General features: G+C 38.9%; 1 protein-coding gene across 1 annotated transcript; it reads right to left on the bottom strand.

Annotated features, from left to right (window-relative positions):
* Window positions 1-6,855: 6,855 nt before the first annotated feature.
* Window positions 6,856-23,926, bottom strand: LOC137124399 (voltage-dependent calcium channel gamma-5 subunit). The gene is made up of 6 exons (XM_067499298.1): window positions 23,697-23,926; window positions 14,397-14,636; window positions 11,370-11,456; window positions 10,152-10,292; window positions 9,832-9,977; window positions 6,856-9,475 (listed from the first exon to the last, which is right to left on the bottom strand). The coding sequence occupies exons 2-6, from the start codon at window positions 14,590-14,592 to the stop codon at window positions 9,212-9,214; spliced, it is 834 nt and encodes a 277-aa protein (XP_067355399.1). The 5' UTR covers window positions 14,593-14,636; window positions 23,697-23,926; the 3' UTR covers window positions 6,856-9,211.
* Window positions 23,927-26,790: the final 2,864 nt, after the last annotated feature.

Genomic DNA, 26,790 nt, shown 5'->3' with positions numbered 1-26,790 from the left:
GGAGGAGGGTGAACAAGATTAATTCACATTTAATTCACTAGTTTTATATATTAAGACTGGGGAGCATGCAATGAGAATACATATGTGCACCATTTTTTGGCTGTGATGCAGCAGAGTGGCCTCAGCTCTCAGTTTGTGAAATGAGCTGGAAGACATCCACTGGACTTCAATCATCTTAACAAAGGGATGAGAGTGGACGAGTCACAGCAGGTGAGCGGACAGCAGCCGAGAGATGTGATGGTTTGGGCAGCTTCAGCAAACGGGGGCTTTTCTTTTGTCTTTTTTTGTGTATGAACCTTTTTTTATATAATTATGGCTTGACAAACAACTACATGACAGCAACTAGCATAGCTTTTAAGTCAGCCCAGATCTTGTGTCAGAAGACAAAAAAAGCTCCAAAAGATATTGAAACATGTTGCCCACTTTCTTGTTCACTCTGGTAATTGATGTCTCCTGTGCCAGCTTCCTTCTTTCTCATGGTGTTTTCTTCTATCACGCAGGTTTTGGCCCAGACCTGTGCCAGAAACTCCTCTATGACCTTTCTGAACTCGACTTACGAGTGTGACACTTTAAGTGTTGATAGTGTGTCTTGACTGCTTTTTTGCACTTGTTTTGTGTAGCTGCCACAGTCTTGTCTATGCAGTGAAAGAGATTAATGTTGCATGGCTGCCTGGTGTACAGTGTCAGTGAATGTGCCACTGCGCCAAGGCTATTTACATAGGAAATTGGAGGCCCTATCAAGGAAGTAATTGGGTATTTCTTTTGAAATTATTTTGTCAAAATTAAGGCTGACTTTGGCAAAATTGTAGGGGGGAAAAGGAAGCATTTGGATCTTGTTTCTTTTGAAAAGCAGATGAGAGAAAGAGGGACCTAGTAAGATGGGGATGAAAGATCGATAGAGGCAAGATGAGAGAGTACATTAAAACTCTGAATATGCAAAGATGATATATATGAGCAGAGACATGGTAAAAGTTCAGCTCCAATTCAAAGAAAATTAATTTAGGCTTCTGGGATCTTGTTTTATCTCTGAGCCCATAATGAAAGAAGCAGAGTTCAGTAAAGCTGCGTAATAGATCTCACACACGTTCCGAGTTGCAGTTCAAATTCTACATTCTTCATCATTTTGTTAAAGCCTGTTGCTGTATGCTATATTAAATTTATTTAGATCATGAATGTCATTAAAATAATAGTTCTTTTAGATACAAATTAATGATTAAAGTAGAAAATCAGTTGAAAACAAGAATTTTCCTAAATATGACTTATGCATTGTTATAAAACTTACAAAGAGGATGTCATCATAAAACAATGAGTTTTCATTCAGCAACAAAACTGCAAAGGATTTTCCCAGAATGTGAATGTGATTTGAGAGCCCTGGTGAAGTCTCTTATGCACCACTCATTAGTCAGTTTACAGCTTTTTGGAGGATCAAAGAAACTACTTTGCTCGCAGATTTTATGTTTTTATAAAAATAAGGACTAACATCATCAGCTAACTCCCTGGTCCCTCGCTTGCCTCTTTGTGTCGACCAGCGATGAAATGAAGCCAAGACATCGGGATTCTGGCTGCTGCAGTCAGCAGTGAGATGTGTGAGCAGACAGCGCCTGGAGCAGGAGAGGGAGATAAAGAGCATATGAAATTGGGATAAAAGAAAGCAAACACAGACTTAGCCCTCAGGGTGCCAGAGGCAAGCTACACTGTCACAAGCTGTAGTTTACACCAGAATCTTTTTTTCTGTTTCTTACAGTCTCATTAAGGACCTGCTGTAATGTAGAGATTGTAATGTAATGTAGAGTAAGATTCCAGTTCATAGCAAATCAGGCCTTAGTTTAATGGTGTTGCCTGTTGCCAGCCTATCCCAGCTGTGATTGGGTGAGAGGTGGGTTACACCCTGGACAGTTCACCAGTCCATCTCTGGGCCAACACAGAGGACATACACAGACAGACAGCCATTCACACTACGGTGTATGCAAACAAAGTAATTCCAAACAAGCTGAGTTTAAATTAACTAAACATGAAGGTACCAGTCAAACATCCCTCATGGGACAGGGAAACTGGATGCATGCACTGTTTTGCTAAACTGGAGTTTCAGAAAAAGCCATGTGAATTGTCTATTTCATGATCTTTTTTTAGCAAAGTCACATGATCCGCAGTTTCACAAGTCACAATGCGTAGTAGAGCGTAATTATTGACATGGACAATAGAGTAAAAGTATGGAAGTAATTTTACTGCAGTCCCAACTTTCTTTTTCATTGACTCTTTTAATGAGGAGCTGCACGTGAGGTCAGTGATCACACCTAATGGACAACGTTGGCACAGGCAGAGAAATGGAAGAAGACAAACAGACTTTTCTGTTTTCTAATTTTCCTGCCCATTTAGCACAGAGTGGTGTCAGCAGCAAGGCACTCAGTCACTCTGTGTTTTCAGGTTCCTCGGCGGGGACCATCTGTCCCCTTTGCCTGCTGAGTTTTCAAAATGCTTTTGGTTTGGTCAGTGGCAAAAAGACATCAGTGCTGTGGGTGGTTTAAATACAGTATATCGAAAAGTGGTGCATTTTGGAGGGCTGATCTTCAAAGACTAATTTTAATGTCCCGTGGGTCCAATCAGGCTTCGGATCCAGCTGCGCTACATAAGTGACTAAAAGCAGGGAGCTCTTCCTGAATATATCAGGAAGCCAAGCTGTTATATATCCAAATAAAATTGTGTTGTCGGTAATTGATTTGGAAATCATTTGGGTATTTTCTTGCTTAAAAGGTTAAAAGTAACCAAGGAAATGAACTAATTTCAATAAATATCAATGGGTCTGGGTTTAACAGATCCAATGCTTTGAAAGCAATTGCTGTACCAACTGTTGCAGTGTTTGTTTCAAAAGCCCCTATGAGCAAAAAAGGTACTGAACCACAACTTCCCAGATTGGCACAGACACGGTACATTTGTTGCATCAGCTTCCCCACATCTCTCCACAACTATCCTGCCATTTCTTTACTGTGAAAACTGACAAGTCTTTGTACATTAGCCTCTTATTCCCGAGTCTCTAATCCATGACACTGCAGCTCAAACTTAAGAAAGAAAAATCTTATTTTTCAATTTAGCTGTGATTTATTTCACAGTACATTGATCCATTCTTGTGTTTTCACACCCCCATAGTTAAAGAAATGGAAACAGCATGCAGGCCCATTCATGAAACAAATGAACAGTGTGCAAAATACAGATGTCCTAAAACTAATCAGTGTGAAACTAAACTAATGAGTGTGAAATCAACACATCAACAAACAGTGAGTAATGCATCATTTAGCCTCTAACCAACCCTCAAACTCATTTTCAAGGGGTGTGTGAAAGTAAAGACCAGACCATTCTCAAAATGTCCTCAGTCTCATTATATGTCAAAAAAGTCAAACCCTCAAACATACAGAGCTGGAGAGACCGAGAGAACAGTATTTAGGCAAATTCATAAATTAATTACACCTAACATCAGAAACAATCCCGGGCTCTGCACTGCCACATACAGTACATGTCCTTCAGGCCTGGAAATGAAGCTGCTGTATTTACTAAACAATTAACATGTTTAACAAAAGGCAGAGGAGATTTGACTTCTCCATACGCAGTAGTGAAAAAGACAGAAGACAAGGAGGAAAGAGGATGAAGGATGAAAGAGAAAGAGAGAAACTCATGAAAAAACTATATTTGTGTGTGTGTGTGTGTGTGTGTTTGTGTGTGTGAGAGAGAGAGAGAGACAGAAACACACATACTGACTGTTGGTAGCTTACACCTTTTCTGCTCTTTCATGCTGGACTCACGGGAACACTGTGGCATTACTGTGTCCTATGGGAGAATTCCACCAGATTGTATGAATGCATTTGCTATGAATATAAACGGATTCATTCCTCATCGTCCTGCACACATCATGTGGTAAGTTAATTTAGCTAAAAAAAAGACTCAATATGAGACAACAATAAATCAAATGAGTGAGATAAGGTGTCCCACAGAGGACACTTGGATTTATTTACGTAAAATGCTGCACCAAAGTATTTCAGCAATCAGCAATTTAAAGTGGCCTTGGCTTTTCCTAAACCTCACAAACCCCTAATCCAATACATGCTGAGGCCTTTTGTAGCCTGGTGCCATTATTGAGACCTGCAGCACAAACACTGGAGTCAAATACAACCTGCCAGAAGTGATTGTTGTGTTGTTGTTGGTTTTTTTTTTACCTTTTTCTTTCAGACAAATGTGTTGTGCTCAGAGTCATGCAGTGAGCCACTTATTTCTTCTTACAATTTCATCTTGTCTTTATGGTGAGATTTTGGTGAAAGATGTCATTTTATTGTGTGTTGGATTTTTTCTGTAAATATATGTTGCAAAGTAAAAATATCAAAATGTTTATGAACAATAAAATGATTTTTGTCTTGCAGTAGCTTCGCTGTCCATTCATTAGGGAGAACACTAGGGCATTGTCTCAGTAAAGGGCAGCTTGTAGTCTTTGTTGAAAATAAAACATATAAAAAATAAGATCACACCGTTTATGCAGTGTGCAAACCTTGCTGGACTGTCTTTCACCTTATAAATACTGAGACTGTACTACAGAGAACATTTAAATTATAATTCACAGTTTATAATTCTTTACCGACCTATATATTCATTGTGGCTCGATTTTTTGTGAAAATGCACAAACCACTTTGTGAATGCTGTCAAATGGTTTGTCTCAGGGACCACTTTACATGCGCTTCTTCACTTTCTCTCTGCACTTGGTAATACAGGCTCATCAATACATCGAGTGACCACTTGCAGAGTGAGAGGGCAGGACCTGTGGGGACTGGAGGTTTAAAAATGGAGCAAACTTGGCTACCAGGTTTTGTTAATGCTGTGGGTAAATTTCCTCTAGTGAACATTGTGTGGAGGAAACTCCACACAATCCCTCTTGGATAAACTGTGCCAGTAAAGTGTTCACTCATTCCTTCAACCCCCAAAGGGTCGTTCACTAAAATCCCCTAAGTTTTAAGGGTATTTGCAGATTGAAGAGGCATTTTCCAAGGCAAAATCAACCAATACTAGTTAAATCTGGAATACCCAAAAGGCCTTTTTTGACCCAATGCAAATAAGATCAACGGCTTTCGGCTTGTCCCTTCAGGGGTCACCACAGCTGAACATGTTCCGCACGTTGATTTGGCATGTGTTTTTACGGCGGATGCCCTTACTGCCACAACCCTCCCATTATTTGTCCGGGCTCGGGACCGGCACTAGGGTTGCCCTTGTTGGCTGGGTGGGGACCCATCTGGTGGGGTGGGATTCAAGCCCGCTGCCTTCTGCATCCCAACCCCATGCTCTACCACTGAGCCAATTTTTGTATATTACCTAAAATGCAATCCATAAAAGTAAGGAATAGGTCAGGGTATGAAGCTGTTCATTCCATCCTTCCTGTAGCTGGACAAAGACAATTTCATTTTTTTTTACAATTCTAAGTACAGTAGATTTACTGTATGTTACCAAGCACAATACACTTTTTGGGTTAATGAAAGTAAATATCATTATGTTTCTTCTAGATTACATGTCTACTTTGATTTGAAAGATGTGTGGATTGCTTCACATTTAAATTAGTGATTGGGTGCAATCAATTCCCCCTGTTATTCGCACCCTGCCATTGTTTTTTTCTGAGACTCTAACCCCCAGGATTTATGGGACATGGTGTGCTTTCACAAAAACTACACTAGATGGCGGTGTTGACCAAAGGCACTGTGCCACTTCTTGAGTTTTTTTTTTTCCTTTTTTAATAATAGATCAGAGAAGACACTGATTTGATTGCAGTTCACAGAGTGCACCATGTAAATGTGATTTAATTACCTCCAACAGGGAAATGTGAGACACATGTTTGGTGTGTTGGGAGGTAATGTATTTGCTAAGATGCCAGCACATCAGGTCAATGTGAGACTGCTCATTGGGTTTATGGTTTACGCACGAAGCAGATGTTTCCATCCTGCTGCTACATCTCATCCAGATGGATGAGTTCCAGCCCTCACAGTCAGGGAGCACTGGGTTCACACTGGCATGTGGCAAATAACTAATCCTATTTGTGTTACCAGAACCATGTTAATGTGATCTGGCAATCTATGAGAAATAATTGTTTCCTGTTTCTAAGTATTATTATATTATTATATACCTTCAGATAGTTTTTATCACAATGCAAATGAGTGGGAAATTATCCTCATTATGAAATGTTAGTGAGATTTTGGGTAATGTATTTATGATGTGAGTAAACTCCAAAACATGAAGAATGTGATCAATAGATGATATTTGCTGTGTCAACCTACACCTACAGATCTTGATGTGCATTTCTGCTCTGTCTCAGTAGAGGGTGACACTGTGCTACACATTAACAACGTTTTTATTTTAACCCATTCAAATTTCTACTTGTTACTTTGCACTGCCCCTATAGGAATGCGAAGCTTCAGGTCTATTTACGGTTTTAGGGGTCTTGATTAAGAAAGAGCAATCCACTGAAGAGCTTTGTGTTGAAAATTGTAAATATATAGTAAAAACAAAACTACAGTAAACAGACATATTCAATAGAGATACTAAGTGATCAACACAGTTCATTCATCACTATGACACATGCACAATAAGAATTAACTGAAGAAACAAGTTTATTGTTTATTAAATCCTATTAAACTGGTAGAGCATTAGGGTTGGGATGCAAAAGGCTGTGGGTTCAAATCCCACCCCACCAAAGGACACCATGGTGCCGGTCCCGATCCTGGATCAATGGGAGCGTTGCGGCAGGAAGGGCATCTGGTATAAAAACTTATGCCAAATCAACCTGCGACACACATTCTGCTGTGACGAGCCCTGAAGGGACAAGCTGAAAGCTGTTGCTCTAATAAACTTTATTTCTTTGAGAATACATATTCCATTGCACATTTAACATCATGAAAATTACTGTAAAAATACACAGATACTGACATTTCATGTGTGACAATGACACCATCACTTTACATGTATATATATATATATATAGTGTAAGTACAGTATGCAAAAGCCCACATTCTCCATCTGATGCAGGAGGCAAAGCAGCTGTCACATATTCAGCATATGGATCTACTCAACAACCATATTTTTACATGTAATGCAATTTATAGAAAAATGAGCCTGTACTGTACATGTGGATGATTTCACATTTACAGTCACCAAAACAGTGCTTCAGAGAGTGAACATTACGCTTGGCACAGTTTGTATTAATTGTACAGCATGTTCTTATGTTTTGTTTACTTGTTCTGCAGATGGAAAACCATGTTCCAGGAATGAAATGTCACATGTCATTACAGCAATATTATGTGGAGTTCACACCGTGCAACACTGGATACTGACAATGATCATAAGTTTAATTATATATAAAGCAAATGTAAAGTTATTGCACAAGACAAAATGTTTCTCTTCAATATGTCTACTCACACTCAATGTAGTATGAAATGTATTATATTCAATAGTTTGCCTCTCAAGCTTTATACCGTATTTTCCATCATTATAAGGGGGAATTATAAAAATATGAATCTATATGTTATGTTAATATACTGTATATCTATAATGGAGATATTTTACTAGGCAGAAAAATCTCATTTAGTGGTGCTTCCTTCAGTTCATCCTACATTCACAGTTAATCAGTGCCCCCTGGCTCATTCATATTGTTAACAAACCCCATCTACTTAAAACTTTATTAATCACAATGAAATCTGCACATGGATACTGTTTTTTTTAATTAGTAAAACACATTTTTAAATGTAATTTCTTGACTTAATAAGAAGACCATTGTTTAGAGGACTTGTAGGTTCTGAGAATATAAAAGCAGTGTTACTGTTATTAATGATGAGTTGTGAGAGTAAAAAAAATATTTTTTCCTTTACAAGAATCTACAAGAATACACACAAAAGTTTATATATCCATTAACATATTCTGATTTAGGCCAATAATATGTCAGGACTAGCAGCAAACAATACAACTATTCATTTGGAGTTAATACTTATATTTCCTGCTTTCAATTTATAATTTAAACAAATATAATTTTTGCAAGCAGTGAAGCTTTTCACCCGTCATCACAGCTGATTAAAAATGAGAAAAACACCTGTAGTTAATCCAGTGCAGTAAACCTGCAATGGAACCAAACTTGAAGTACTTGTGGGTGTTAACTGAGTGTGATTATGATCTGCAAATTGTTTAAGAAAAATTTTGATACAGAAATGCTCAGAGCGTGGACAAAGAAGTGAGGTTCACACCAACATTTGTTTATAAAATGCTGATTCTATTAAAATTATCAACTTGAATTGGTTAGATTCACATTCAGCGTAGGTTTTATAAGCTCTACATATGAAAATAAAAAAGTTCAAGCTCAGGTCTTGCTCCTGGTGTCACATACAATAAAAATGTCTTAACCTTGATGTACGTGAAAACACCTACAGAACGTGAGAAGAACTAGCCATTTCCTGCACAAAGCACCTTTATTGGTGATAAGTGAGGATGTGAGTTTAAATTAACTTAATGTTTGTGGACACTCAAACAGCTGGTGCACACCTGTAATTTGTAGTTTTTTCTTAAGCTTTATAAATCAGAAATCTGCACAATTTACAAAACCATCAAATCAGATTAAGGAAATCTTTAGATATTCTCAGCAGGATGTCTCTGTGTATGTGATTAGATTTATTAGTTTCTGATTTCTGTCTGAAAGCAGCTGTAGCTCCTTGTTTCAAAAACCTGCATACTGTGCATCCATTGGACACAGATGCTTATCAAGTTCCAATGCCCTTTTTAAACTTTCTATTTTGCAGATGTCCCATGTGTTGTCAAAAGGTTATCTGGGTTGTGGCAGCATTGGACTTGCTCACTTACTGAAATCATTCCTTTGAAATTACTACTTTAATTCAGCAGGTTGCTATTCACCTTCACTAAACCCCAGAGAAAAGGCAAAAAAAGTGTGACTTGGTCACATCTTAAAATAGTTCCCTCTAGAAAAATAAAGTGAGTAGGCTAACCTTCACCTTGAATTGTAGACCTGAGAGAACCAAAACAGAAAACAATGGATTAGGGAGAGAGAATCAGGTCAGAAAGCTTGAAGTACGTAGGGACTTGCAGTGATTGATGCTAGATATTATCAAATTGTTGGACAAGTTTGAGCCAAAACCCAGACAGATCAAAATGACCCCTATGGTGTTGACACAACTAGTTGTCCTCTGCCTCAGCAAGGTGATGAGGACATTTGTTCATACTCTGGACACTTGAGGAGGGCAGGGTAGTTGGAGGAGTTCATCTGCAGAGAGGCCTCGGAGGAGATGGAGGAGGGACTGCGGCCACGCCCAGCCCAGGCGTCTGGATGGAGGAACTGGCCGGAGTAATCGGAGCAGTTGCTGAGGCGAGGCCGGTAGAAGCCTTGATGGGGCCGGTACATTTCCTCTGCTGTGTAGCGCTTCATAAACAAGTACACTGACATGACACCTGCCGTCTGAGGGGAAGGAAGGCAACAGGACAACAGTTTACTGTATTTGCTCTCATGCTTTTACTTCAGTTTAATGTTAAATGTTTTTCTTTGTCTACAAGATTCAGCAGCATCAAACATTTGTTTTAATTGAGAATGTTACAAATAAGAACAAATTTGAGTTAATTTGTACTAAGCTTTTTATGGTCACTATATATACCTTTACACAAACTACATACATGAACTTTACTTTACTTTTTATTCACACAAGTGGTGCCCAGCTGTGAAACTCTTCATTCTATACCACTGTGCACACATACCCACGACCCACGTTTTTATTAGGTGTTTAAAGAGTTTGCTTGTGTTGTGGTGAAGCTACCTACCTCAGTGAGCAGGAAGGAGATGGCAGCGAAGGCGAATGACCAGCCATACTTGTAGCTGAAGTAGGCCTCATTACTTTTGGTCCTGTTCAACATTTCATCATTAATGTTGGAGATGTACAAGACCAGACCAACAACCAGAGACAGACCTGTGGGATGTGGAGAGAGAGACAGATTAATGACTGTGACTATGCTGTAATAACAGTCAGTGACACAGATTAGACCTGAACACCCCTGTACACATGGTGTATGTGTATCATGTTTGTAACTGTTTGTTGGGGTATCAATTTTGAATATGTTTGAGTAAATGCCAAACCAAGTACCTGATAAGATGAAGAATATTCCAGAAACAAAGGCCAGGATGGTGCGATGGGGTCGGATGTGGCCGATGTTACTGAGAACAAAACCAATGAACATGAAGAAGAGGCTGACCAGAGGGAAGGGTGTAGCAGAGCGAATCATCTCTAAATGAGAATAAAGAAAGTGACATTAAATCAATTTGAGTGGCACTGAAGTGAACTACATCATTTTTATTTTGTTTGTTGGTTTTGTTTGTTGGTTTTCTGCATTTTCTTCTTTGAATGTCTCTTTTTATTGCAAGTTTTTCTTCAAAGCAACAGCACGGGTTTCTACTGAAACCCCTCTGACTCCTGGTGGGGTTGTCATTTCATGGGTTTCCCACAGTTTCTTGTTTATATTAAGATGGTGCTGGACCTTTCTACAGTGAACAAATGAGACAGTACCTCCCAGAAGTAATCAGAGTCTCTGATGCTTGTTTCCAGACCCCCATTGTGTTCTCCATTACAGATAAGTAGATCAGATGTCTAGGGCCATAACTTTAATGGAGCTGGTTATTTGTTTACTTGGTTAAAGCTTCCATTGCTTGGTAAACTTGCCTATTGCAGTCTACTGTAGATATCTAATGTCTCATTGCAATGAAATCTACAAGTGTAAAGTCTGAAAAGTAGCCAAATTAGAAACTGTGTGGTCCATTGCAGGAACTACAATCAAGAACATTTCATGACATCATGGTCGATGCTCCGCCATCTTTGAAGTGGTTTGATCTTACAGAATATCACTGCAGCTTGAAGACAGAAGAGATTTGAAATGATAATTTTGACAGCTACTCTATAGTCCGGACTTCCTGTCTGTGTCAAAATTATCTATACACTGATCAGGCATAACATTATGACCACCTGTGCAATTTAAGACAATACAATACAGTGGCTCTGCAGTAATCCCTGCTCTTACTGTGAGGTAACTGGAATTGGGGATTGGGTCAGGGTTGCTACAATCTGTGGAATGTAGTCCAGAGTTGAGGACCCATGTGACTTGTGCTCAGGTTAGACATAGGTCATGCATGTGATCATTATCAACTTGGCTTTACACAATAGATTTAACTATGCATTGACACCCCATTCCAGCCATTTCCCAGCCAACCACCATTAACTTAGAAAGGGGTGCTCCTCAGGGGCACATGGACACTGCACTAAACAATTGTAGTTTTCAAATTTCCTTTGCAAATTCCGCATTTTACTTACTCAGGACACTAACAGTGGATTCAGAGGTCATCTGGACATTAGTTGGCATCACATACTCTATGGTAAAACACCGGCCTTTCTCCTCCCCTGGAACAAAGGACGGGGAAAACCATATTCAATAAACACATAAATCTAAAGTGGGTTCACCCTTCTAATTGTTAATTGGTCCACTCTTAAAAAAAAAAATTAAATGATTATACATGTCATGGCAAAAATTTATAACTGTATGTCACAAATGTCACATTTTCAGTAACTAGACAGGATCACCTGCAGGAATTAGGCACCTTTGTGACATTGGTGTGAAACAATGTCTGCTTAGTTAATCTGTGAAGTCAAGTGAACATGAAATCAAGACCTTGCTTGATATAATAAGCAGTTTCTGCGTTCAGTATTTGTACAATAAACACCCAGCAATTGATTTTACCACCTCTCTCCCTGACACTTCAACACATATGCTACAAAATCTGGCACCAAATGCACTAACACACAAATACACACCGATGTAACTAATGTCTTTCTCAACACATCATTAACCTCAGACACCATAAAGTGTGGGCTAAGGTGATATTTTGTGGTTCAGCATCTTAGTTTTCATGTTGTGTGATGATGAACAATGCAAAATGAGAGCTTCCTTTGAGTCAGGCCAAACATTTACTGTAAGTATTTACAAAAAACCTTAAATGTTGCATCATAAAAATGCATTTTATATAATACAAATTGATAAATAGCTAATCTATTTCAGCAGTGCTTTGGAAGGAAGTCACGGTTAATTTAAGTAGTAAAACAGAGCTGACAAGTTCTTGAGGGTCTCTTCTTTATGGATTTGGCCTGTGGTTAAAAAAAAGAATAAGAAGAATATTTGTATTTTTCTTGGACACGTTAAGTCTTCGGGGGTTCTTGTTAATATGTTAAGTTAGTTGTGTGGCTCCTTTTGATGAAAAAGCAGCAGCTCTACTCCCAGCTCAATCCAGATGTTAAAACTGTGAATGCTTTCTCAAAGGCTGACCTGGGCCACCCTATGAACGGAACTCAATTCAAATGCTTATATTCGCAATGTATGTATTACTGCTGAGGCTGAACCAATCTGTCTATCAACCCCACACTCAATTTACCCTCACCCATGAGCAAGACCCCAGGTCCATCAACCAGGAATTTGGCTCCTGAGACATTTGTTTGTACAGCCCACCAGGGTGGCAGTGTTAGTGTAGTGATAGTGTTGCCCTTGTTTCCCTAGTCGAGGTGAAGTGACCGAGCACTGAAAAAAAAAATCAAGGTTTTCAGAATCACTGTTAGTTTGGTCCCTCTCCTGGGACCAATTTGCCTGAAGACCCTATCAAGATCACTAAGACACTTGAAGTCTTCCAGTTTGTTAAGGTGGCAAATCGCAATGAGGAAAATGTCAATTAAGCTTTCATTTTTGGCTCATTTTGAGTTGGTATTAAACCTACTACAATAACAATAAATCAATAACAATAAATCATTTTTGGCAGAAAGGATAAAAGTACATTCAAAGGTATAGCCTTTGAATGTCATAACATAACAAACAAAATACATTTTCAAAATCGTTAATCCTGCAAAAAAAATAATAGAACAAGCTGAATTCAGCTTATATACCCAAAGTTACTCTTATACTTAGTCCTGCTAAAATTCTATAGTGACAATGTCTAACACTAAGTGGTACCTTTGTGCAAAAACCACCTTGATAGGATTCATTGAATGAAACATTAACATATAAACACCCAATGAGTTTGAAATAACAGCAGTGCTTTAATTGTCTCTAGGACTCACTTTATGTACCAGAATAGCTAATTAGGCAATAAGGCCATTCGATTGCCCCTTAAAACACACATGGGACCATTAGTCCATTTTTAGCTGTGACCCTAACATCTATCATCTAACCACAATCGAATTGCCTACATCTTTGCCACAACTAAACAATTAACCCCGAAACGGGACAAAGCACTGGGGCTAATGAAACAATTCAATAGTAAGCTGAACAATGTGATAGTCCTGGGCAAAACAAAAATGTCGTTCCAGGTTCCAGATTTAAATGTATACGAAATATAAAAATTGACACCATACATAGATTTTCCTTTCAACATCTAAACATTCAACAAGAAAAAAAAAGCATTTTCTGCATCAATCCAAAGTACTTCTGGTGCCGCAGAATGTAAAGGGCAAATACTAAGGTAAAGAAGTTTCAAAGTCATGTATGAGGTGGAATAAAAATACTTTAAAGGGTAAAACAATTGAAGTACAGCAAGGCAATCACATACAAAAGGGAAGGTACTGTTCTTATTGCTATGCAGAGGTGTGGTAACAAATCTTTAAAAACAATCATGCGCAGGCATTAAAGCAGTCTTTTATTGTAGCAGCAGTCTATTAGTTAAAAGTGGGAAAAAAAAGAGGAAAAAACACAGGTGATTGTTCATATGCTATACACATATTGAAACCTAGATACTGAAGCCCAGATTCACCAGAGCCTTGTTCAGGAGCAAGAACAAAGGAAAGACTTTCTATCTCTAATCATAACAATTGAACCTTTTTGCACATGTCTGGATTATATTGATAACTGTATTCAGTCTTTAATATCTTCCTATTGTCCCCTAGAGGTATATTGGGCGGATTTCACTAAATGTCCACGTTTTAATTAGAACACACAGGAAAGTTTGTTTCTACTCAGAATATATAATATGATTACAGCAAAAAGGCAAACTCATATGTGACATAAGTTTACAACTTATAAATTAGAGATACAGTATAAACTTTTCGACTGTATTAAATGACGATTGCATAAGATTCCTTATGAATCTGGAGCTCATAACCAACCTAAAATTCTATATACTTAAAATGTTGTTTTACAACACCTGAAGGGTCCACTGGACATTTACATTAAAATAAGTCTCCACTATTTGGAAAAAAATTAGTTTTTATAAATAAAATAGATACCTCGTCTTAAATGAAACATTTACTTAACATTGAACTGAAGAGTATGTCTGTTATTTGTATGTTTCAGATTTTACTCACCTGCCAAGAAACAAACCCTCCAGAGGCCCGAGTGAAGGGACATGCGTATCTCTGTGCTCTGGTTGAGGGGTAGGATGATGCCCTCCTCCAGGTAGAGCCAGTAATCGGTGCTGACAGCGATCCCCAACAGGCCCAGGCCGCACACAGCGAACACGCTGCTCAGCAACGTCAGCGCCTTCCTGCCACATAGGCTCATACCACAGCCTCAACAGCAGGGGGCGCCACTGGCAGAAAGGGGACCTGGGGAAGGGACAGAAAGAAAAAGCTTTTTTTTACCAGCTTTACTAAAGTTACTGAAAATTACATTAGCTTTTTGACTGGAAAAGCTCATACACAGAGGCATCTCCAAGGAAAAAAGCAACAGCTCAACAAAAAAACTCGCGTGGGTTCAATCACATGCGTCATTTTCAATTGCCAAACCGATGTTACCTTGGAATAACTGTAACCTGCTGGATGAGACTGGGTGGTGTCAGGAAATGTTTTCTGTCCCATAAAAAAAAACAATAATGCGAACTGTTTTATTTATTTATTTATTTTTACTCATTATATTCACCCTAAACAAGAAGAATGTGATTGGAAAACAGAAGAGAAACTGCTTAAATTGTTTAATAGTACAACAGATGAATAATATGACCGTGTGGTTACAGAAACATGAGGAGAGAGAATAAAATGTATTTTGTTCATGAAAACAGATTTTAGAAGAAGAGAGAGAAGCGTCCTCCGGTGTGAAACTCCACTCGATCAGCTCGATCAGATTAAATTTGGTAAATAGCTTTGTTTAAAGCACATCCGAGGTGTGCAAATAATAAAGAAGGTTCAATTACTCGACTACAGCGGCAGCTAAGTGATACAAACATTGCCCTATCGATCCATCCGAAGTAACCACCTGTACATACCGCACACAAAAAACATGACTTTCAATGGCTACATCTGTATGTGTCATCATATGTATGTGTGTGCTCTTCACACAAAATCATGACTCTGTTCCTATGGTAGCTTATGCCCACATTTGCTGTAAGCTGGGGCACAGGGGATCTTGGCATAGGCTGTGTTGAAAGAAATTGATTTTACAAAATGAGTTCTCAGTGTGCAGCCACATTGAGCACCCACTGGGGCTTTATTTGAAAAGGGAGAACAATCATATGGAATGAATTGTGGAGTTTACAGTAGAGAATTAAGTAAGCTTTTAATGAGAAGGAACTATCATTAAGCCTCAGTCACTCTTGACCCTGGTCCAATCACAGGCTTTTCATTTACAAAGTCCATGTAAGGGTTCTGTTTAGCAGTACAATAAAACATGTGGACAAAATGTATGCTTTCCACTCAATAAACCTTTTTGTGTTACTGTGTTCGATCAGAGGGCTGTTTTAGTCAAGCTGCACAAAAAGCACACATTGAAGTGCTTAGTGTGCCTAATGTGGTCTTCTTTAAATAAACTAATATTAAAGAATGAGAAATGTTGTACCTTTCAAGTACCTACAAAATTGGACAAAGACTCCATAATGCTAAAGTTGTGAGGGTGCTTAAAAAAACACATTAACCATCATTACTAGTCATGTAACTCTGTAGTATCTACACTATGTGAATCTGTGTTTAAAATTGGTCTTACACATGTTTTCATTAAATACAGCCACTATTTTGCTGTAACATTCTTGTGTCTTTATACGGCATAAGGACTACATAAACACCACCCACCCGTTGATAGGTTGTTTTAATGTTGGTATTACAGAATTCTGACCAATATCAAGAAAGGGTCAAGACAGACTTGTGCAGATCACAATACACCACTTGCAAAAAAGACTTGCATGGACCTTTATTATTAGGAAGGCAGTGATGAGTTTCTATATAATCACCCGGGCAGCTTACTGTAGCAAATGTTCACATCTGAATGTTTTGTTTCCAGTTAGCTTGGAAATACAACTAAACGCAGTTGTAGATTTGTTGAAACCTAAATTTCCATCACATATAATCAAGGTTAGTAACATGTTTTTTTGTGCCAGCAAAAGTGCATCTACATAATGCTGTGGTCAGAGTCAATGTATACCCACAATACTGACTGCTTTACACTAAATATGGAGAACCAGACATTTAATGTTTTTAGGACATTTTCCCAAAGTTCACAGCACCTCTTGAATGTCATATAGCACATATTATTATAAATAATTTATGACATTAATAACTGGTGTGTTCCATCTAGTGGTTACTTATCCAGGGCCTGCAATTGTGTTTGCTGGCTCACTGACATGGGCTTGTTGGATGCCTGATTGAAATTAATCCATTATTTACTTTATTTGTTATATATATATATATAAATCTAATACTATGAGAAGTAAACGTTTATGTTGGGAAATGGCTTATTAATTACCAAAATTCCCGCAAATGTTTCATAAATTTGGCGATGTAGCTGGTTATTTAAAGTGTGAAGTTGTATCAAAAGAGAGGACTTGATAAAATGTCCTCACTTCAAAGGTATAAAATTCAAACTGATCCTCAGGAAAACAACCATTCAAATAAACACAAACAAACACTGTCACCATATTAACATTCTGAATACTAATAATTCTGCTCATTGTCTTTGTCTCTAAAGGATTATAAATGGTGACTGATCTCAGTTGAGAAAAAGCTTTTATTTTTATTCAGAATTTTTCTCATTAAATGTTCAAAGCCTCTGGGATCAATAAAATGCGTTGTACTCCCTCACTGTCTGCAAAGGGATACAAAAAAACGCCCTCTCTCCTGCATAAACATTAGTGTTTCCTTTAAAAAGAAAAAGATGCGCTCCTGCCTAAACATGGTGTTTAATTCAGAAGTAGCTTTACAATTTTCATGGTCATCCTATACCATCCTATTCTATGGGGAACCAGGGCAACCTGATAAGAAGTGGGCTACTGGAACAAGAACAAATCTACCTAAGAAGTATAAAAAACTGTCTATACCTGAGGCCTTGGAGACTGCAGGAGAAAGGCTCACAGCCCTCGCTGAACAGGTACAACCGAGAAGTTGAAAACATGCAAGGTGACAATAACATGACAGCAGACCCACCAAAGCTGGAGACCTTGCTAGGTCCATATACTTACACATTGTCCATACACACTGTATGGCTATAGTGCTTTGGATAAAAGCACTACATAAGTGGCCACTTACCATTTAAAACAAAGCCTATGACTCATTGCCTCACACATGGATCCTGGAATGCTTTGAACTGTACAAGTTCAACAGGGTTCTAAGAGCCTTTATTGAGAACTCAAAGAGGACGTGGAAAACAACCCTATGGGGTTGGGAAAGCTGGGGTCTTTTACTTCTAGTGAATTGCACAAGTCAACATCAAGTGCAGCATATACCAAGGAGATGCTCTGTCACCGCTGGTCCTCTGCATAGGCCTGAACCATCTCAGACAGATCATCACCAAGAGTGGCTCAGATATCGTCTACGGAATGGAGCGACCATCTTCCACCTTCTGTACATGGATGACATTAAGCTGTATGCCAGGAGTGAACGAGACATCGACTCACTGATCCATACCACCAGGATGTACAGCCAGGACATTGGAATGAAATTCTGACTGGATAAGTGTGGTCAGATGATAACAAGGAGAGGAAAGGTAGTCAGAACTGAGGGGATTATACTACCAGTAGGCACGTTAGCAGATGTTGAGGATAGCTACAAGTACCTTGGGATCCCACAGGCAAATGGTAACCATGAAAAGGCCACAAGGAAATCAGCTACTACCACCTAATTACAAATAGTAAAGCAAGACCTGAGAAGTCAGCTGAATGGGAAGAACAGGCGAGAAGTGGTCGATAATCAGAAATCCTACCAGTGGTTGGACTGAAAGACAGCAAAGAGGCACTGATTCTTGCAGCACTGAAGCAGGCTCTAAGTAGAAGATCAATAGAGGCCGCGGTCTACCATACCAGGCAGGACTCCAGGTGCAGGCTGAGACAATCCACCACATAACAGTGGGGTGCAAGATGCTAGCAGGCAGGGCATACATGGAACGATATGACCAAGTGGCTGGCTTAGTCGCGATGCCCAAACTGGAAGAGTGGCTAGAGCAGATTCCAGGAACAACATCTGAGATCTCTGTCCAGAAGTGTACATTCCTAGGAACAGCTAAGATACTGTGCAGGACCCTCAAGCTGGTAGAGGACCTAAGCTTGAAGGAAGGAAAAAGGCCACCCCAAAAGAAGGGGCTGTTTGTTTTTTTGTTTTTTTGTTTTTGGTGCAAGAACGGGAACTATGTTTTTTTAATGAAATCAAATGAAATTACAGAAATATGCCATTTTACAGATATTATAGTAAATGTTAATTACACTAGTTCAAAGAGGTACTATAACATCCATGATGTAAAAACATTTTTCAAGCATTTAAAGTAGTATAATATTTTAGTATTAATGGTTTTTGAATAATGCTAGGGTCCATTAGGAAGTCATATTGGCATCAAGTAAGAAAGATGCTAACCACTGTTGAAGTAAAGGGCATGTCATCATCAAAAGTAGGGAATTACTCTTTTTTCTACTTCTTTAACGTGGACCTAATCCACTGTCAACCTTAGTTTAAATTGGTCACTGCCAAGAATTTTCTATTTTCTATGAACTATTGGTAATGCAGTGTGTTGAGCCTGTTCAAAAGATTAGAACACAGACCTCCACAGAAAACCATGTCTGTGACGGGTTGGCAGAAGACAGGGAAAAATACACTTAATGTAATGTCCACTTTAGACTAATGAATAATAATTCAATTTAAATGACTTATGTCACTTTCTACTGTATAAATAAATAATGGTACTGCATTACTGAGTTTTAGATTATGAGGTAAGTGAACATCCTAATTGAAGCTTTAAAAATTGCAAAATTGGACATGCTTATTGACCCAGTTACTGTGGCTGTGACAGTGCTCCCTCTGTTGCCTCTGCTGTGGACAGCCAACTAACAGTGTGGGAGTAAGTTGCTGATGGCGGCTGTCACTGGGGCTGGCTGGAGTAGTCTGAGGACAACAGCAGTCCAATGCACGAGATGGGAAATGTCATCAAGCCACTGTGACACAGCTGAAAGATGCTGGCAGCCCCCATCACTGGCCTGCTGAGAATCCACTTGTATTTTACACATGCCTACAGTATATGTGCACACACATCATGAATACATGTTCAGACAAAAATCTCTGAAGTGATGTTTTACCGTAGAGCATATCACAAAAACCACACTTGTACAACTCGTGTTAAACATGTCATCACGCATTACAGCCAATTTCACTGACCCACAAATTGTCTCTAGTGACTCTCTGTTTCCTTCTCCTAATGCATCATGAGTATGACAGAAGGATTGCGTCACTAGTCATAAAGTATTACAATATTTTTTGGTGTAGTTTGATAGTTCAAAATGTGCCTATGTGCCTAAAGAAAAAAGAAGATAGTTTAAAACACAGAGGCAGGGGATCTTACAACCATTTTAAAGCAAACGTAAGCTTCAAAAATCTGGAGGAATCCAAATGTGACTCTAAAAAATTTTTATAGAGCACTTGCTGTATTTACAAATTATGTTTTTACTATCCCACTCTACATATCATCTATAACAACAATAACACCAAAGATGTTTTAGTGATTATTGCAGTTTATTTTATGGAAATAAGCCCATATAAGCCTCAAGTCCCTGCAAACAAATCTTAAAGAACTATCTCATTATTAATGTTGTTGAAATACAGTACTATATGACAATTTCAAAATTGAAAAAGAATAAGAACGAATAAACCTTATGTCACATAAAAGTCAGCCTATGCCTACTGTTAACAGAGCCTACCCTCTGCTCTGCCTGTATATAAAACCCAGTGAGGTAAAGCTGGGTTATTTGTGTTTAATACAAACGTTAAATATTTTTTGCAGCTGGGCAAAGTTGCCATTTAACCCAATTTATTATTTTTTATGTAACTAATAAAGGCTCCCAGTACAACATTAAAGCTACAATATACAACAAGCCTGGTATAAATTGGGGAGGGTTGCATCAGGAAAGGCATCCAATGTGACAAATGATCCGCTGTGGTGACCCTTAACTCACAGGATAAGCCAAAAGGACAAAAAACACAACACTGTGGAAACAAGCTAACTAGCATGAGACTCTAAATCAATCCACCCCTGTCGTCAAATACTGACAATGTTTAAAATTCTGTGACATCACAAAGACATGTGCAAGTATGTACACCTTCGTGTCAGAATGTGACATGTGGGGTTTGGCCTTCTATGATTGGTTAGAAGGGTGAGACCCAGTCAAAATCCTTCAAATGAGAACATCTCTGCACCGCTGCCAGTGCTGTTCAGTGAGTCTGTGTCACTGGAGGTTTCAACAGCAAGTTATGGAGCGTCTCTCTACTAAAAACTATTTTAACTCACATACAGTACTGTAGCTTTAACTGATTAACTAGAATTGTAACAATCACACATGCATTTTCTCATTTATACATAGTGACTTTTTTTCTGATACCCCAACAGCATAACACTAGCAGTAGTCTTAGTTTTAATTAGAGGACACCTTTTTCCATATGCTCTCATGTCATTATCTTTGACCATTGTTGACTTCCAGTGTTGAGCTAACAAGCTAGCATGCTTTGCCAGTGGTCTATTTATGGAGATGCCTCAGCCCCTGGTGGCACAAACTGTCAAGATTTGGAATAAAGTGGAAATTTTGTGTTATATTCTCAATTCCACTGCACATTAAAAATCACAGGATACAGGTACCAGAATTAGGAAACTAGTAATTTAATGTTGCCTCACATTTTCAGATAAGCAGTTGAACCAGCTGGCGTAATGTAGGTTTTCTCTCCTATCACCTGCAAGAATATAAAGCAGTCAGCAAAATGCTGTACGTCTCTCTTCTGTAATGTCAGATCATCTTAATTGGATGGGTTCACTCTAGAATTAGCCCAAGTCTTTTGTGCTGCTCCAAAGGCAGTCCAGTTGCAAATTTGTTTTTCGACTTTGAGCTGCAATCCCCGATCCTTTATCGGGGATCAGTATCATGACCAAAGAGTGAGTGAATGTCAAAGTGACATATCTTCACTGCGAAAGACCCTTCAAAGACCTGTTTACTCAACAAAAAAATGTGCACCAGTGGCAATTATCCTAAAATGCTTTATTCTGTCTAGACGTATTTGTAAGAGAGATGACAAACAGGACTATTAAATCTAATAAAACACAAGTGAATGGCACAGTTCCATTCACTTGTGTCCATTGAGTCTGGTACAAAAACAGTAACCCCCAGCTATAAAGCTAGCTTCCCTTTTCCACTGTTTGTTGTGAGAACAAGTCTCCCTTTTGTAAGTGCTTGACTTCGCCCTGTCGCCAGGCAACACTATACAGAGAGGCCTCTGGATTAGTCAACCATGAATGAACTGATGAGTGAGTCCTAAAACTAGGCTTCCTATTTGGTGGTGCATTTTACATGTTTTGGGGAGAGGGAGACAGAGGAAAACAGGAGAAAGACACAGGGAAACAAATGAATCATAGAAAATTATGGATCAAAAGATATTACATGCTGCCATGTTGGTACTCAAACACACACACACACACATGGAGAAGACAAGGATTAATTAGCTACACAATAGGTACTGTTTGCAGGCATTTAAACATGTAGCCAATCAAATGTATATATCCTAATAGTTCCATGTACGTGGTTCTATAGCTACATTATACGCACACACCTGCACAACATCCCTGACTACCAGTCAGACTAAATATTAAATAAAGTCAGCAGTTTAACTTTTGAAAACATGTGGAGGATTCAACTTAAAGCTGAAAAAGATGCTTGCTGCTTTTAAAGGATGGGATCTGTCAACAGCAGTATATAAATCAGCTGTCTTTTAATCAAATCCCGAACTTCTCAAAAATCCTTTTGAGTTTCTTTAAAAACTGTTTGGATATACCCCAAAAATATGAAGGGGTCTATTAAATAGAGAATCAGAAAATCTAAATGCACTTTCTGACGATTCAGCTAAAATTTACCAAACCCCCAAAGTATTACACAAGTGGAATTTCCCATCTTTAAGTTGCAGTCTAAACAGTACACTACTTTGTTCACATGGCATCCACCACTTATTATATTAATCTCACTGTAACAAGTAGATTCTCATCTAGAGAGGGTATAAGCAGCCAGAATGCAGCCTGTATTGGACAGGGGCGCAAAAACATTTCTCTTCTGCAATTGCAGAAAAATAATCCCCTGCAGCCCACACCATCCCTGGCTAAATTTGTGCTACAACAACATTTGTCTAGCTGGCACAGAGGAATGGATGTCAGCCAAATAGGCCTGTGGGCTGCCTATTGCTGCAAACATTTCCCAGCTAGAAACTGCAATTTAATCTTAGGTTTGTTTACTTTCAGATGACTTTCTTGTACCAGTAAATTAACGAAAAGTGATCTAACTTTATCATACTGATCGAATACTATGAATACTAATATCATGGATTCCTGATACAATAAAAAAGGGACGGTTTCATTTTACTTTGCCGATGCATCGTGTAAAACAAATATAACGTTGCTACTCTTGGCCAGGGGTTAAGTAACTAAAACACTGTAGTGTGACCAGAGGCAGTTGCTTGCTGCTGCCGTTTAATGCGCGGCTCAAGCTCAAGTCGCTGTCCACGGTGCTGAATTGGTCACCGAACAGTCAGTAATTTAACTTAGTTGACTGAGCGCCTTGTTAAACATAACTGGGGTGGAGACTATCTCATCTAAATCCACCTTTATCGGAACTGAAAAAGTGGAATTCGTGGTCCTTTTCATTTTCTGTGTTACTGACTGGCACATTACCAGCTATTTAATCAGGCATATCAACTCGTCATCCTAAAACTGAATAGCTGCGGAGCGCCACTTCTTTCTTTGGACTACAGCGCATTGTATCTTTTCCGGTGCCTGTAAACAATACGCATGCAGTGCAAAGAACAGAAAAAGTCAGGTAAAGTTTAAAAGCTTGTACCTCGACTTTCTCCAACTAACCACCAGGTGCAGCTTATGTTGCGCGTTGCTGCCTACAATTTGTCACAGTGCAGCTCGCTCTTCACCTGGACATGTGGGGAAAGGGACATAATTGGAAGCTTCCATTATGGTCATCGTCTATTTGCCAGTTTAACTACTCCAACAAGCCTCGTTTGTGCCACTCCGGCACGCGGCGAAACATCGTGACAACAAAAACAAAAAGCAATAAAGCTTTTCCTTGCTATCTGCGAAACTACAACAACAGCGCGTTTCTGTGCGCAAAATGTCCTCAGTGACCCTTCTCTTTAGAAAATAAACGTAGATAAATTGTTGATTACCTTCACGGAGAAGACTTGAAGCAGTGTTCTCTGGTCTTTCTCTTTGTCCTCTTCTCGCCCTGGTCAGTCGGACTGCGGTGTCTCGGGTTTGGCGCGCGCTAAGTCTGCGTGGCTGCGTACAGTGGCTCGCGCTCAACTACTATCCAAGGGAGTATCTCGGCGTGGAGCGAGGCACGTGGCCCCCAATGTAGCATGTCCACCTCCCTTCGAGTGTGGTGGAGATGCTGCGTTCATGGGACGTGCAAAAAACTGTTTGAATGAGTCTGTGGCTTGGCCCAATTTCAAAATCACGACTGTTTGTGGTTGATTGAAGGCTCTTTGCGTCAAATCAAACACTGAAACGTTCTTTGATCTGATGCTCACGTGAACGTGGTGCCAACGTACAGCAAAGTTTATACAGCCACGCTGCATTTTGGACACAAAATGCTCAGCAAGTCAGGTGCGGTTTCCAAGCGTTATAAAACGATACATAACGGCACAGTCTTTAAGTCACTGTAGTTTTACGTCCTCCTTTTCTAAAAATGCAAAAATGCATTCTGAATGTTTTATGAGTATCGCCAAGGATATTTGATTTTTTTAACCAGGCAAAGCTGCCAAAAGCCAAAAAGGTAACTTTACTCTCATGTTTAAGTGAAAAGCATGTTTCCGTATAAAATATATTCTTATGTCACAAAATGCAAACTGCTTTTAGTTGCTATAGTAACTCTGTCTTAGCGCCGACTCTGAAGTCGTTTGGGCTTTCTTATTTGTAGTTGAATAGGCTTTCCCACTGAGACACAAACTGCCTAACACATTGCTTATTTATTTAATACATTTAACTAAATGTGTGATGAAAGTCATATTTTTATATCATATGTTCAGGAAGGCACAAATAAATCAGAATCACTGTCAGACCCCATAAGCACAAACCATTTAAGAGCATACGGACATTCCCATGCTTGTGTATGACAAACCAGCACGTTGTGATCCAGACTGATCACAGGCAGCAGTAAATAAGGAGGCTGTCATCAACTTGGCTTTCACTGTGCCCCTCACACAACCTTTTCCCATTTTACATCATTTTTTATTTTGTGAGCTTTGTTTCTAGCAGGTTTCATCTTTCTAAACAGTTGAATCAAACTTCCTCCCCACTGCTTTGACAAGCAAATGTCAAAACCAAAGCACATACTGAGCCATTGCTGACAAAGACGTATAAAGCAAACTTTTTGAACGTTAAATGCCATTTTCTTGTTGTTGTGTGTAAAACAAATGCTGGAAGCATAACTTCCCATAGCCAGTTTAGTCATTACTCACATACTTAATAATGTGTATCTGATTGTAATGATAATGCATCTGGTTTACAATACTTACAGTCAGAACGGCTCTCACAACAAAATAATATGGTTGGATTTACAGTAACTTACATGAACTCTGACGGTCCCATAACAGATGGATGTGTATGTGTGTGCACGTAATTGCGAGAGAATAAGAGAAACCAGTGGACTGAAACATATAGTTGTTAAAAAAGCCAACACACCAACTGGGTCCCCAGTCCACAACCTGCAGGGCATTTCTTCATCAGATGAACCATAACATGAATAAAGTAAAAATACTCTACAATCTTTCTATTATACAACCGCATATCATAATACTTTGTAACAATATTACAAGACAGAGGAGAAGACCAGGTGTGAGAAAATTGCATTCATAAAATGTACTTTACATACAAACTGGAATCATGCATAAACTCCTACTGTATGGTGAAGTACTTATGTTGTCAAGTCTATCGTTTGACAGCTGAAGGATTAAAAATATCATAAAATGACCTCACTGCACAAAAGTATGTTGTATAGATGTACAAACGTCTTCCTAGAGCTTAACGTCATCATTTAGGACATTGGCCACCTGCCGGCTGGGAGCTTTAGTAATTATGGACCCTCATTTGAGAAAATGTCAATAAGATAGATGAAAGGCACCAACTGAGTTGTGAAGGGAGAGAGAGGAAATGTACATTTTAGCGGCTGCAATTTTCTTTTTAACAAAAGTCTAAAACTTAAGGAATTATAAATCTTGAGTAATATTTACAAAAATGGAGGCAAGCTAGTGGTGTAACACTACATGTTAATACAGGTGAGGTGACAACTGGGCCCCAAAATAGCCAGTATAGCCCTTAAAAGAACTAATTATTGCCCAAATTAATCCTCATCTTGCTGGAAAGAAAAGCTCAGGCTGCTCAAGGGCTAATTTAAGTGAAATGTAACAGAGAGCGAGCAGTGTCAGTCAGTTCTTGGACAGGCTCTTATGATCCTCAGTCCTAGTGTACATTACTCTGTCAGCAGTGATTGCTTCCATCACTAACACCCCACTGCCTTAACTGTACAGATGAAGGCATTGGTTCAGCCATTCAACTAATGAAGGAGCCTGAAACCATACACACAATTGACCATCCACCCTCACACAAACTTTGAACACACTCCCACACGCAAAATGAGCAAAATTGTACATACTTTGTAGATGTACAGTGTATAATCATACTAATGTATGCCCAGTAACGCCCAGGACTAACTAATCTGACACGTGTGAGGGAAAAAAAAACTACTACACATTCTCCATTGCAGTCATAGGTTTTAGCCTCAGTTTTACAATGTTTTTACTGAATAAACAAATTAAAAAGTAATGGAATTTTCTTTCCTTTAGTTCTTGCTTTGCTCTCTTCACTCTCGTGGTGCATCTCACCATCCCTCGCAATCACCTGTCAATTAACTGGAGACACACTCTTTATTCTATCATCAAATATATATATATATATATATATAAAAAAGAAAAAACACTGACTCCTTCTCAAAAATCCTCCTGACTCCTCCATGTCACTTTGAGTGTTTATGACCTACAGTGCAACTGTAGGCAGACCTATGCATACAGAATATGCTTAATAACACTCCCTCACATGTATGAATCTGATTTTCCTTTGTTTATTTGCATTATCATACATTAGGTACATATGACACAATCAATTACAAGGTAAGTAGCTTAGACTCATTTAAGGGTTTCAGGCTGACAAGGGAAGAGAGCAAACATACACCATTTGCAAAATACAATATTTTCTTTTATAGCC

The sequence above is a fragment of the Channa argus genome, chromosome 3 (genome assembly GCF_033026475.1).
Source record: "Channa argus isolate prfri chromosome 3, Channa argus male v1.0, whole genome shotgun sequence".
Lineage (NCBI taxonomy): Eukaryota > Metazoa > Chordata > Actinopteri > Anabantiformes > Channidae > Channa > Channa argus.
Note: the sequence above shows the minus strand (reverse complement) of the source record. Positions and strands in the feature narration are given on the sequence as shown.